Below are 15,059 nucleotides of genomic sequence, written 5' to 3'. Positions count from 1 at the left end.
TGAAGCTTGAGATATATATACATTTATTATAATATACTATATAGTCTGGAAAAATACATAGGAAATAAAACCTGTTGAACACACTGAGCGAACGCTTCTCCTCCTCTCAGCCTATCAGAGAGTGAGCTCTGAGTCAGGGCCACGCCCCCTTCCACAGGAGCGAGACTTTCCTTTAAATGTATAAAGTCGGGGGAATGGCAGCTCCGCGGCTCCGGGACAGTCCGTGGGTTTTATCGGCTGTGTTGCTGCGGGGAGGACCGTGCGGAGGCGGCGGGGTGTGAGTGCGGTGTGAGCGCGGTGTGAGCGGGGTGTGTTGAGGGGAGTCTGACCTGTGGCGCACTTCTTATTTCCTTCTCCGCTTCAGTTCAGCTCGGTCTCGGACTCGCTCCTGGAACATGTGTCTCCGGGTCCCCCGCGGACCCTCCGTCTCCGGGCCCGGTCACCGCCTGCACCGTCCCGCTGACCCGCTCTAAACCCGCCGCGCTCCGGGGCTCTGAGCTCCGGGAGAGAGAGGGAGACGGAGCGCCGCTAGTAAACTCCGTGACAGGTGAGGGGGCGTCGGCTGTCGGTATTACTGGAATTCCTGGGAAATTCCCCGTGAGGGGCTTTAATGAACTCGAGGTGTGGAGTATGATGAACTCCTCTCAGCGCCCGGGCTGCTGCTCCCACACTTCCCACAGTTCCCACAGAGCCTGGCGGGCTCTTCCCATCCTCTCCGGGCTTCTCCTGCTGTGGAGCAGAGACACACACGGACTCTCAGACTTCTCCAGTTAGTACCTTTATTCCTCACTCACACTAACCTGCTCAACCACTGACCAGATGAGCAGAGAACTACCACAAACAAACACAAACTTAAAAAAATATATACTTTTTGAAATGTCTTTATTTTATTTTATTGTAGGTCTGAGGGGTTAATTGAATTAATTTGGTTAATACATTAATGTTTTAATTCAATATTGAAAATGAGATAATGAACTTTTTTTATTTTTTTGAGTAAGGGGGCATCAAGGAGGCACAATATTCATAGGGGGCCAACTCTTTTTCAACCTTCAAACACTTGAAGGTTATTTTTAAATTTCACACGTAAAAATTTTAAAAGTTCATTTCTGCCATAATCAAGAATCAATCTGCAATCAAATTTTAAAGAATCAAAACGAAGTGTATGTTTAAAATTAAAAACAGAAAAAAATATAGCAGATTTTTTTCTTTCAATTTTGTGTTTTTGTGGATTTTGCTGGAAAAGTCTTTTCCTTCTGAAATCTCTTGTTTGCTTCTGTTCTATATGTATATAATCGGATTTTTTTAATGCAAATTTAATATTTAGCTTAATATCTTTTGGCACCAAATTAACTCCTTCCCAATTTTACATGCTATTTTATTATACATAGACAAAATGAGTGACAAGACAGGAGCACTTCAGGGGGTCAGTCAAATTCCAGCTGATGCCATTGCCCCTATGGCCCCGCACCATGCCATGCTAATCTGTTTACTTTATTAGCTGTATTATACTTATATTTTACTTTTACTTTGTGAGAAAAGAAAGGGGTGCTCAGTAGGACACTGGATGAATTTCAGACCTTAGCTACAGTTGTGAATTCCTAAAATTGTTTTCTGATACCCAAAAACATAACATAATCAGCCTGACCAAACTAGACTACCAGTATGACCAAGCTTAACCATGCTAGTTGACCAGCAAGAAGAACAAGCTGGTTGACCAGAATGACCAGCAGGACCCACTAAACAAAAAGCATGACTACTAGCATGAGCTGTAGCTTGGTTGCCAGTTTATGGAATTTTTACTTCTGGATGACCCTCTTTTCATTACAATAACCATCAAAGACCAGCTCAGACCATCTAAAATCAGTTACCAGCTAAATCTTTAGTGTCCTCCTCTATTTAGTCAGATAGCTAAATGCCTGTTGTGTCTCATTCAGATGTGTTCAGTCACTTTTTTAAGCATTAAAGTGTGTTTCTCTTCCTCAGACTATTTATTCAGGATCATCAACAGTCACTCAACACGTGCCCGTGACGGAGAGCTCGCCCTGTTGTCATGCCCGCGCCACTCCACTATCACCGTGCACGCTGCCTTCTACGGGGGAAATGGGGCACGCTCTGGACGTGAGGTCATGTCCAGCTGTTCCTCACGCACAGCCTTACAGGTAAACAGGCCTCCAGCACAACTCAAATACAAAGGAGATGCTCATTACAGTTTACACACAATGAAACCCTGTAATATTACTGTTACAAATAAGAGTTTAGCGTCTCACTGCTACTACAGTGGAGATAGAGCAGATTACACTGTAGTACTGTAGGATAGATCAAATAGAGTGGTGTAGAGGAGAGGAGAGTGGAGTAGAGAATAGGACATAACAGAGTAGAACAGAATACAGTAAAGTAGGCTAAAGTATAGTAAAAACATTGTAGAGCAGAGTGACTAGAGTAGACCACAGTATAGTACAGTACAATAGAATACAGTAAAACTGAGTTGAACAGAATATAAAAAGTAAACTACACTGTAAACCCCAAGTGTATTAAATCTGTTTCATGTAACACTTAATATTCCCAAACCTTACTCATCTACTGAGTATATATGTATGAGTTTATATTATATTTATAGTCTTTATAGTGTTTTCAGATAAATATAGGTTGAAAAGCATCTGAAAATCATTGTATTCTGTTTTCATTTGTGTTTTACACAATGTCCCAACTTCGTTGGAATTGGGGTTGTAGAACTGTGTAGAACAAAATGCAGTGTAATAGAGTACACTAAAGTATAATAGAACAAAAAAGGGTAGAATACAGTAGAGCAAACTCTAGAGTGTATGAAACTGAGTACTCAGTAGTAAATATAATTGAATCCTCCAATGAACGTCGCCTCACTTTACCAAACAAACATTCACACAAAGCAATGCAGAGTTCCCCAATGGTGGAACAAACTACCTTCTACTACCAGATCAGGAGAATCTCTCGCTATCTTTAATAAACTCCTGAAGACAGAGCTCTTCAAAGACCTCTAACTCTCCTAACACCTCTAACTAACTACCTTCCACTACCAGATCAGGAGAATCTCTCACTATCTTTAATAAACTCCTGAAGACAGAGCTCTTCAAAGAGCACTTACTCTCCTAACACCTCTAACTAACTACCTTCCACTACCAGATCAGGAGAATCTCTCTAACCTCATTTCCTTCTTCCCCTCCTTCACTCATATCCCATTATTTCCCTTTGACCTCCTTTAGGCCCTGTCTAAAGATGTTTTACCTTTAACTTCTATTACTTTTGTAATTCACTATTGTAAGTCGCTTTGGACAAAAGCGACCGCCAAATGTAATGTAATGTAATGTAATGTAGTGATTTTGGTGATCCAGGATCCAGTCTTAGGTTCAGTATGATTAAATATATAATTAAAGAATAAAAAGTAAGTTAAGCAAAGTTATGGATAAAAGAGAAATTGAAACATTTACACTAAGACTCTTTCACTTTCTCCCCTCATCAGAAGATGCTATCAGAATGCCAAGGCCATAGAAACTGTCAGGTCCTGGTCCATCATCATTTGTTTGGCCGAGACCCATGCCCTGGAACCCCAAAACACCTTTATGTGTCTTACAGCTGTAAACCCAGTGAGTACTGCACTCCTGACTCTTTAGTGTTTAATCTCAGAGTAAAATGCTTCCTGTTAACTGGGCTGTGATCTTCTCCCCTCAGCGGAGCACAAAAACAGGACAGGATGTGAAGGAGGTAAGCTGCTGCTTCACTGTAAACATCCAAAGGTGCTGAACATCTACTGGGCCATCTATGGACGAGAACTTGAGGAGAGAGATGCTTGTTTGGCTGAGGGAGAACAGACACCTCCCTTTGGTGAGTATGTCAGTGTAAATGTGTTATCATTTAGTCATGTTTTTGTGTAGCACATTACATGTTTTTTTTATCAAGAAGATCATTCTTAACAGCTAGTGTTTACTTCTCAGATTACAATCTTTTTTTTATTTGCTCACATTTTTTCCGCACTGTAAAAAATGAAAAAGTTGAAAAAAAAATCTAAATTTCAAGGCAATTTCACTGCACCATATTTTTTGGGTTTTGAGGCCTCAAACTTTTGAAGAAAATCACCACCAGTTGTGCCAACTAGAAATCTTTAAGGCGTTTTCACACCTGTAGTTCGTTTCTCTGGTCCGAATCAGTTAATGAGTTCGTTTACTTGGAGCGTTTTCTCGCTCTGTTCGGTCTGGTTTCACATAGGCATAAATGTAAACGCACCAAAATGCGCATCAATAAACCACGCGAGCAGCCTGTGTCCTCTGATTGGTCAGAGCTGTCTGACACGGGAGTACATTAAATATAAATATACAAAAAAAGTAAATACAGAGAGAAGATTTTGTGTTCCAGCGCAAATATCTGTGCTTTAACACGGAACACTGAAACGCTGCACTTTCAAACACAGTGTTTCTACCTGCAGCGCAGATTTATACATAATAAACAGAGTCACGCGGCTGTGAGCAGTGAACGCAGCGCAGACGGAGCGTGCATGGACACAGTGTTTGTTCACAGCTGTGGTAATTAGCGTTATCTGGCTAATATATCAGTTTAAACTGTGCTTGCTTTATCAGCAGTTTAGCTCTAATAAATGGCTTATATTTAATAGCTGGATCTGATCGAGACCGGATCACGTTCTCACCACAAGCGAACCAGAGCTCCAGAGTTCGTTTGGTACCGGACCGAGATCACCTCCTCTAGCTGGTCTCGGTCCGGTTCTTTTGATCTGCACCCGAGTGCGATTACTGTTTTCACACCTGCTCAATCGAACCGCACTAAAGTTACAAACGGACCAGAGTTCGTTTTAAGCGGACCAAATAGTGCTGAAGTGAAAACCCCCTCAGTTCAAATAATTCATTTGTAATATGCATAAAAACATTACATTTTAACTTAAAAATTCACTTTATGTTTTTAGTTGGCCTAATTTAAGTTATATGAAGTGTATACTGGGAGTTTTGCTGACTATGCTTTAGGATTAACTAAAGAAATTAAGTTGTGTCACTGACATGTTTTATATTAATCAAATTCATGTATCGGGCCAAGACTATATATTTTGGTTCAGTTAGCAATTAAAAACTGGGAAGTTATGACTATGACATACATATTGTCTACATATTGTCGGACATATAAACTTGCAGTAATGCAAACGTAACCATCTGGACCCAGCCAGCATATCATCTATATACACTCAGCAACACAAAACTTGCAGCAATTTGCTCTTATAGCCTTCAACACTGAGGCCTGGCAGGTACTATTTAATAACACATACATAAATCTCAGGAGAAGGCAGCCTTTTAAGAATGGTTAGACCCTGATGGTGAGTGAGTAGTGAGAGAACACGCCCAATATACAAATAGCGTGACCAACATCAATTAAAAATCGCTGCTGAATTAATGACATTAAGGGGAACAATTCTATGTTTTTTACAGTGCATTTTGCTTTAATTGTGACTAATTTCCTTTATTGTTTCACTATTTTGTGTTTATTTGAACAGAGTGTTTATTTCATGGGGCTGTAGACGCAGTAAGAAGCTTGTGTTATGGAAAGCAGCGGTGCCTACTTGCTGTTGATGATCAGCATTTCAGAAACCCATGCCCTCCTGGGACAAACAAGTACCTCACCGTCCTCTATTCTTGTGGTATGACTGTTTTTATAAACGTATTAATATTATTAAAGCTGATGTCCATAGGTTTTGGGATTTAGGGCCCTCTCTGGTGAGAATGGGTAATTGCACTGAGCATTCAGAAGAATCATTTTAAACTGGGCGGGTGTGATGCGTCTCCATTCAGAGCGGATGAATCCGATTCCAGATTATATTCAGTCAGAGAAAAAGACTGACTGAGAGCGCTCAGTCAGAAACTTCACTCCTTCGTTTCTTTGGCTTTGCTATGAGTGAATGAGATACTGAGCTCTAAGTTTCCCCTTCTGAAGTCTCCATTGCTCCACCAGCCGCTCATGTTCAGTAAAACTGAGCCGGATACGTGTGACGTAAGTACGTAAAGACGCGTGACATGGCCAGAAGAAGAACTCCCGTGAAAAGTGACTCGACACCCCACAGCTTTTAGAATGAATATACTGTATTAGGCTTAGCAGGGATGTTTGTTCAGCACACTGGAACCATTAAACACAATATTTTATCCCTTCTTTAACGCTTCTGCTTTCAGTTTAGAAACAAAATAATACGGACTGCCGCTTTAAAGAATGCTAAGGAATGCTGCACTGACCTGCGGGGTCTCTTGCATGAAATGTAGATGTGTCTGTTCACATGGACAATTCTAGCCAGATGCTGCCGGTCACAATCATTACCACCCACTGCACTGTTCACTGTGGGTGCTAATGTCTTTTGTGATGTATTTCTGATACACATTTGACACTGTAGTTTGAGAAATGTTAAATATCCATAATTTTAGAAATGGAATATGCCATCCACCTTTCACCCACTATACTATGTGGGCAGACCCAGCGTACGATGTTCCAGCCCCCTCATATTAGTTGGATATTAATTGTATATTGAGTAACACTTTATATATGGCTTCATAGTTAATAGGTAACTAAGCAGTATCTAAGCAGTGAATAGTGATGCATTAACACTTAAATCCCTCCTATTAACTACCAGGGAGTACTGAATAATTACTCCACTTACTTACTAATTACTTCAAAATAATTACTGAAACTTATTACATATCTCCTGGAGAACTACTTACTAATTATGTCTACTTCATAATACCTGCACAATACTTACTGATCACATCCACATCGACTGCTCAGCTAAAAACTCATACAACTCCTACCTTGCCACCTGAAGATCCAAATCAGCATATCCAATATTTCTAAATAACTTATTTTTATACTATTTAAGGTCAAGTTATAATACTGATCTGCAGGAACCCCTTCTCAGTAATGAATTAACATGTGTTTTTATTTATTTCCAAAATAAACACAGTAACACCATGTTCATTATTAACAAAATAGTTTATTAGTTTGGAAAACAATTATTAAAGAATAGGGAAGTGTGGATGTGATCAATAATTAATGAGTAGTTACTATAAAGGAGACATAATTAGTAAGTAGTATTAAGTCTCAGTATTTAATGTAGAATTAATAGTGAACTACTATAATCATTAGTTCAGCATTATCTACTGAGTAATTACTCCCTGTAATTAATAGGAGTGATTTATGTGCTTTATCCCTGCTTAGCTATGGAACAGCATTATAAAGTGTTATCAGAGATTTTATTTTAATAGAGGTTTTATTTACAGCGCTGTAGTTACACCAAAATTATAATAGTATAGTTATGTCAGTCTTGCCCTCTCTAGTCCTGTGGTCCCCTCAGTCCTGGTCCTTCAGTGCGCCCTGTCCTGCACAGCATTGTTTTCTTTCCTCTAACACACCCTTTTCATCTCAGGAAGGGATTGTTTACAAGCTGATTAGTTGAATCAGGATTCAACACTGACACGCCACATGTCATGGGACAGGAACTCAGAGTGTTTCCCATTACTTTTGCTATGTCTAGTGGATACAAAAACACTGCACTCACCTGCAGGACATGAGTGTGAAGCCACCTGTACTGAATGTGGAGGTGATTTATGTGGATTTCGTGAGTCGCTTGTCTGCTAGCAAGGACAATTCTAGCCATATCCTGCCAGTTTGCCATTTTCAACCTAGCACTAACACTATTATACCATTGCTACAGTGCTGTAAATAAGAAAATAGTGCAAAATAGCACGTTACAATTTTAATTCCTGTTGTCTCTGTTAATTCTTTATTATTAAAACTTGAATGAACGTCTAATTCTATTTCTAATTAAACATGTTGCTTCTGTGCATGAATAATTTTTACTCTTTTGTTTTCACAAAAGACAGCAAGTCCTTCTTTAAAGGAAGTTGGAATTTGGCACAACACTAACAGTGCAGCAAAACAACAGAGACGACATGCATACATGTATCAGTGTGTTATTGTATGCCATTTCAAAGACAAAGGGTCCTCCTATCTTACACCCTGAGCAAGGCACGTTGTGGTGCTTATTGCTATTTTACACATATGTTCACGCCTTGGACCCATGTTGTTTAAACAGCAAAGATGCTTTTGAATATATCTATGCTGATGGGTGTGGTGGTCGTGAGGTGTGTTCAGGTACATTTCTGCCATGTTGCTATCTTGGCAACGGAAAACAAAGGTGCGCCACTGACTTATTAGAACCCTGACAACAGTCAACCATCCGACATTCAGTCTTATCTTGACAACACAGGTGTGCCGCGTCCACTAAACATGCGTGCACCCCCACTTATTACACACACATGGACACACAGTAGAGCACAACCCAGAAGCACTGCGCCATTAAAATACCAATATGCCAAAGTCAGAGTGCACCTGGCTCATAAAGAGAATGGCAAGTGACATGACATGCTGATTGGTTTATTTTAAATTACACCCAAGACACACCCATGATTAGTTTAAATAATAACTACATGACTTTTATTCGTTTAGAGCTGTGCAAGGAGTACTTTTCCCATCGTTATGATAGCAAAGACACACTGACCTGCACCCTGAGGTTAACAGCTTGCCTAGATTGCTAAAATAGGTCCCAAAGATTAATTCACAAATATAGACAAATACAGATGGCATAGATGTATGAGTGTGAACCATCAAGATAGCCAATGTGATCGTAGGTTTGAGAATGAAAAAAAACACAGTATACTGTAAAAGGGTGCCCGGGGACCAGGCCTGGGAAACCCTGATACAGTTTTCACCCACCAGAAGACTTTTGTACCTCTGAAACTCTCTCCAGTACTGCTGAATCTTTTATGTTCTTCAGCATATGAGTTGTTTCAGAGTGTGGGAACGCCGCACTGTCTCCCACTGCCACATTTTGGTTTGTTGGCTTATCCATACATTATCTTCCTGAAGTACAATGTCACGACGAAAAGGGAACGGTGTACAGGAATAGAAACGGAGAAAGTAGCTGGCATTTGGAGACTTTGTGACCTTCCTGTAGGACTTCCTGCTATTGGTTGGAATGCCAGGCCTTTGTTGCTGATTGGCATCAGGCACTTTCACATGAAGAATAGGATTACTCATCAGTCTCTGTTTGAAAGAGCCCTGGAGATGCTATACTTCCGTGCCAGCCTGGTTCCTTGGGATTTTGTGATGCATTGTTTGTACAGTGGATATTACACATAGTTACGTCAAAACTTAACCAAAAACCAAAAACTTTGATCATCCCATCTCTGCTTCAAACTGTAATTTTATTATTTTTTTCTTAAATGATAAAATATTCATTGAAGAAGAATGGTTCTTATTCACCAAATGTTCTTAGAAGCAGATATCTGCGTTATTTGGCAGTTCTGGGATTAGTTAGGTAGGGTAGGGTTGTAACCATTTAACATATTGACCTTATTATTGCTGCCTCTCATCCCTGAATTCAATCAAATTCTTACAGCAGGAAGCAGAATAAACTATATTAATATAATTATTTATATTTTCACCCAGTACTTTTTTTCCATATTGTGTAAATGAAAGCTACACTTATTAATTACTGATATGGATCATGACTAAACTGTCGAAATACTTTATTTATAGGCTAATCTTGCTCTGTTCTATTGTCAGTTCCACAGGTTTTACTCAAAGAAGCTGACCCCGACTTTTTCAAAACTACCTCAGCTCCCCACGACACCACCAAAGCAGGTAGTGAATAATAATTTACTGATACTCAGTTTGACATACAGTGCATTATATGACTTATATGACTGTGAAATTGAGTACTTACTGCAGGGGTGTCCAAACTACGGCCCGTGGGCCATTTGCGGCCCGTTTCCTTTTTTGGAGCGGCCCGCGAGGTATTTTAGAAATAGAATGAAAGTTGGCCCGCTGTTAAGCAGGTTTTTATAATGTGAGATTCAAAGTTCGAACGCTAGGTGTCAGAAACGGCCAAAGAGTCTAAAAGCGGAGAGAGTGCGCATTTCTAACACAGAAAAACGGGCCAAAGAGTCTAAAAGCGGAGAGAGTGCGCATTTCTAACACAGAAAAACAGGCCAAAGAGTCTAAAAGCGGAGAGAGTGCTCAGTTCTAGCGCAGAAAAACGGGCCAAAGAGTCTAAAAGTTGCTGTAATTAAGGAGTTTAATATTAAAAGACATCATGAAATGAAACATCAATTTGAAAAATCTTAGTTTACACAACACTGTCAAAGATAAAGATAGTAAGTCAAGTAAAATGGTGTGTAAATGAAAGTAATCAGGAAAATGTATTATTTAAAGTGGTATATTTCATTATTTGTTTTATTATAGAGTCTATATTTCTCCTTCTGGCCCCCAACAAAAAAAGTTGACTTACTTGACTTACTGTATAGTTGTGTTTGTACATTTTCATACATACCTGATCATATAAGATTGTTAAAGGTTGTAAAACTTGGACACAGTTCCACAGTTTAGACAATGAACCCAAACACACATCAAAGATGGTTGTAAAATGTATGGATGAAGCAGGTTGTCATTAACCTTTGGAATGGCTTTCCCAGACCTTAACTTTACTAAAAAAAAATGCAATTAAATAAATGTAAGATCTGTGCCAAAAAAAACAAATAAATAGTGGTCAAATATCCATTTGGACATTCTTGCGTTTTTCAGCTAAAGATAAAAGTTGTATTATTGACCTCATATCAATATCGTATTTTCAGAAAAACAGCATCAATTTTTATTGGCTGTACTCTGTCATTACATCCCACTGTTACAATGAACAAAAAACATCCCAGTCACACACATAGTATACAAAAACAACAGAAACAGTCTCTGAGGGTTTCTTTCTTTTTTCTTTTTATAATTTTATTTCTAATTGTTTCCCATTTTCTCCCCAATGTACACGGCCAATTACCCAACCCACTCATTAGGACTCCCCCTATCACTAGTGATGCCCCAACACACCAGGAGGGTGAAGACTAACACATGCTTCCTCTGATACATGTGAAGTCAGCCACCGCTTCTTTTCCAGCTGCTGCTGATGCTGTAGCATTGCTACAGATGCCCTGTGCTGCGGACATCACCCTAGGAGTGATGTGGGGAGAGAGCGCCATCTACCCACCCAGAGGGAGCAGGGCCAATTGTGCTCCCTCTGAGCGCCGGCAGATTGATGGTAAACCTGCGACCTCCTGCTCATAGTGGCAGCGCTGGGTCTGTACCCAAGACCTTCCAGATACGTCCAGAGAGGGGACCACATGCCAAAAGCTCTCTGGCCTCTGGCAGAGGTCATAAGTCAATTTCTCAAGGGAAAGGAGAGATGTTAGCTGAGAAGGCCATAAGGTCAATGATTGTTTTTGTGATGAACTGAAATACAGAAGTAGCCAAAATACATTTTTTTGCTATAAAAAACAACAAAATAGAAACCAAAATAAAACAGCTCAGGCTTGCATGGTATTCATGTCTATTACAAGTAAATGTAACCTTTACCTGCTCTGTTATTTCAAGGGGACTTTCCAGATGTGAGAGATTCCAGACTGCCAAAAATGCATGGAATTCTTGTGAGCAATTCGCTTATGGCATATGGCTACATTAAAGGTAGAGGCATATCCTTATCTCTTTTCTATTTAACACATTCTTCTTTGAGTTTATAGTAAACAGAAACATGTCTTAACCCAGGGGTGTCCAAACTTTTTTTGTTGGGGGCCAGAAGAAGAAATATATTTGAAGTCACGGGCCACAGACTCTATAATAAAACAAATAATGAAATATACCACTTTAAATAATACATTTTCCTGATTATTTCATTTACACACCATTTTACTTGACTTACTACTTTATCTTTTACAGTGTTGTGTAAACTAAGATTTTTCAAATTGATGTTTCATTTCATGATGTCTCTTAATATTAAACTCCTTAATTACGGCAACTTTTAGACTCTTTGGCCCGTTTTTCTGCGCTAGAAATGCGCACTCTCTCCGCTTTTAGACTCTTTGGCCCGTTTTTCTGCGCTAAACCTGTGCACTGTCTCCGCTTTTAGACTCTTTTGCCCGTTTTTCTGCGCTAGAAATGCGCACCCTCTCCTCTTTTAGACTCTTTGGCCCGTTTTTCTGCACTAGAAATGCGCACTCTCTCCGCTTTTAGACTCTTTGGCCTGTTTTTTGCACTAAAAAATGCGCACCCTCTCCGCTTTTAGACTCTTTGGCCCGTTTTTCTGCACTAGAAATGCGCACCCTCTCTGCTTTTAGAGTCTTTGGCCCGTTTCTGACACCTAGCGTTAAAACTTTGAATCTCACATTATAAAAACCTGCTTAACAGCGGGCCAACTTTCATTCTATTTCTAAAATAGCTCGCAAAAAAGGAAGTTTGGACACCCCTGTCTTAACCCATTCTGTTACAAACTTCTTCCTGGAGATTAAGACCAGTTTCAACAGGTTTAGTTTGTTTATAACTGTTTTTTACAAACACTTCGTTTGTTTCTGTAATAATTGCAAATAAACGATAATCAAATTGAAATCTAAATGCTGCTGGAGATTTCAGAGTATTGTTATTCAAAGAGTGTCCCAAACCACAAATAAGTACATTAAACAAGATAAGTGCAACAAACAATTTTTGCACCAGGAGTAAAGCAGCATAAAGTTATCCAAAAGCAGTGTGTAAGACTGGTGGAGGAGAACATGATGCCAAGATGCATGTTTAAAACTGTGATTAAAAACCAGGGTTATTCCACCAAATATTGATTTCTGAACTCTTAAAACTTTATGAATATGAACTTTGAGGTCTGAAGGCTCTGCATCTTTTTTTGTTATTTCAGCTATTTCTTATTCTCTCCAAATAAATGCTCTAAATAACAATATTTTATGTGGAATTTGGAAGAAATGTTGTCTGTAGTTTATAGAATAAAAAAAAAACAATGTTAATTTTTAATCAAACATATATCTATACAATATTTGTGTTTAAACAACCTCTTCACAGGATGAAGTTGTGTTGTTTTGTGTGTTTATCATCATATCACTATAAATATAACTTATGAATGGAAGTTCTGCCTGTAGAAAACGCAGAGATGGCCGGCCTGCTCTTCGTCTCCAGCGTATGTCTGGGTCTGCTCGTTGTTCTGCTGGCCATCTCCATGAAGATAACCTGTACGAGACACCCTGACAGGACAACTTGTCTCCACAAGAAAGCACTTGAAGAATTGAAAAGTGATGATGATGATGATGATGATGATGATGATGACGAGGATGATGAAAGCACTGACGAAGATGATGTTTCTGAACCCTTGATGGACAGTTCTATGATGTCAGAGGTGGGAAGGAAAGTGTACTGTTGGGAAGAGATGACGTATACCACTGAAGCTGCAGAGCTGATGGAGAGGCTGGAACGTCGGGAGATGGTGATCGAGGAGATCAGGTTGAATGCTTACCTTAATGGAACCTCCTGTGCTCTTCACTGACTAAAACACACACACACACACCACACACACACACACACACACTGTTCTGTTGTTCAGCTGCCTGTGTAGTTGTCTGTGTAATTTATGAATACATGTTAATACAGTTGTATAAAAATATTTGGGACACCCTGTATTTATATTTATATTTATTTATTTTATTATTTTTTTAATTTTTAAAAATTAGACGGCCAATTACCCAACTCACTCATTAGGACTTCCCCTATCACTAGTAATGCCCCAGGCTACAAAGCTGATTCACACAGCCTCTCTCCCGCTAATCGTAATAAACACTGCTGGGAAAGGTTCAGCTGCGCTACCATGGAGAACAAAACTCAGCACAAACTATGTGTGATAAAATCAGCGGAACATAAACACAGCAAACATCATGAGGCATTTCTCTCACCACCAAGACTTTCATAAAGGTAAACTCTATTAGTGAAAGCAGGTTAAGCACATAATGTAGCGCAGCTCAGCTAACTAACTTGTTAGCTAACCTAGGCAGTTTGATATGTCTCCAGTTTGGTTCAGCGTTGTTTAATGTCTAAAAGGGATCTATGTAATCCATGATCATTAGCAAAAAGGTATTTAGGTTATATTTGCCTCAATCGCCAGTTAACATCGCGCCGACAGACGCATTTCATACAGCGTTAAGTGAATTTAATATACTATTAATTTAGGCGTTAATACGCCTAAGTAGCAAGGGTGTCAAAAGTATTCACAAAGTGTTCACATGCTGCTGATGCTGTAGCATTGCCGAGCAGCATCACAGCGCTAACGCTCGGAGGAAAGCGCAGCGACTCGGTTCCGATACATCAGCTCACAGACGCCCTGTGCTGCAGACATCACCCTAGGAGTCATGTGGAGAGAGAGCGCCATCTACCCACCCGGAGGGAGCAGGGCCAATTGTGCTCCCTCTGAGCGCCGGCAGCTTGATGGTAAAACTGCATGAGCGGGGGTTCAAACCTGCGACCTCCTGCTCATAGTGGCAGCACTTTGGACCTCTGGACCACTCTGCGCCCCTTATTTAATATTTTTAATAAAAGAAAAGCATTGCAGCAAGCGATGCTGCACATTCAACACTCCTTAACCAACTAAATCTTTCTGCATGTCCTATTCTTTAATATACAGTGTTTGCTTTGCCTTTGCTCGGCTTCCCCAGTTCCCCTTAATTTTTACTTATTAGTGACATTCACAAACGTGTCAAATATGTCGTATATCTTAATAACCTTTTTCTGATCGAGATTATCATAGGAGATCATAATTATAGGAGAGCAAGAAGAGTCAAACTTTATTCATGCCCTGATCAATTTGCCTCATACCTGTCAAGTTTTAGATTTAAAAATAAGGGATATTTTCCTCTGTCCGCTTAAAGCCGTCCCACCAGCCCAACGAAGGTTCAGTACCCCTTACATTTTAAGACAGGTTTACAAAAAAATTAAAAATAACCACATGTGAACCACTTACACACTACAATTAGATTATCAGAATCTGAAATGTTGTGGACATTCCTACATATGTCATTCTTTTAATACAGCCAAATTAAAAATACTTTTCTAGATATTAAAAAGTTAAGATTTCATGTCTTTTTTGCCATAAATGCACTCTTTTATATTATATATTTATT

At 39.6% G+C, this 15,059-nt stretch overlaps 1 protein-coding gene across 2 annotated transcripts; it reads left to right on the top strand.

The window, feature by feature from the left end:
- The first annotated feature begins 235 nt into the window (after positions 1-235).
- Positions 236-14,931, top strand: eva1c (eva-1 homolog C (C. elegans)). 2 transcript variants are annotated; one of them, XM_022681461.2, is made up of 8 exons: positions 316-769; positions 1,984-2,159; positions 3,497-3,620; positions 3,706-3,858; positions 5,528-5,671; positions 9,640-9,717; positions 11,491-11,580; positions 13,035-14,931. In XM_022681461.2, exons 1-8 carry the CDS (start codon positions 631-633, stop codon positions 13,433-13,435), a joined length of 1,305 nt encoding a protein of 434 aa, XP_022537182.2. In that variant the 5' UTR covers positions 316-630; the 3' UTR covers positions 13,436-14,931. The 2 variants fall into 2 exon arrangements, with proteins under 2 accessions (XP_022537183.2, XP_022537182.2); XM_022681462.2 differs by lacking the exon at positions 11,491-11,580 and having other exon boundaries at positions 236-769.
- The last annotated feature ends 128 nt before the right edge of the window (positions 14,932-15,059 follow it).

The sequence above is a fragment of the Astyanax mexicanus genome, chromosome 20 (genome assembly GCF_023375975.1).
Source record: "Astyanax mexicanus isolate ESR-SI-001 chromosome 20, AstMex3_surface, whole genome shotgun sequence".
Classification (NCBI taxonomy): domain Eukaryota; kingdom Metazoa; phylum Chordata; class Actinopteri; order Characiformes; family Acestrorhamphidae; genus Astyanax; species Astyanax mexicanus.
Note: the sequence above shows the minus strand (reverse complement) of the source record. Positions and strands in the feature narration are given on the sequence as shown.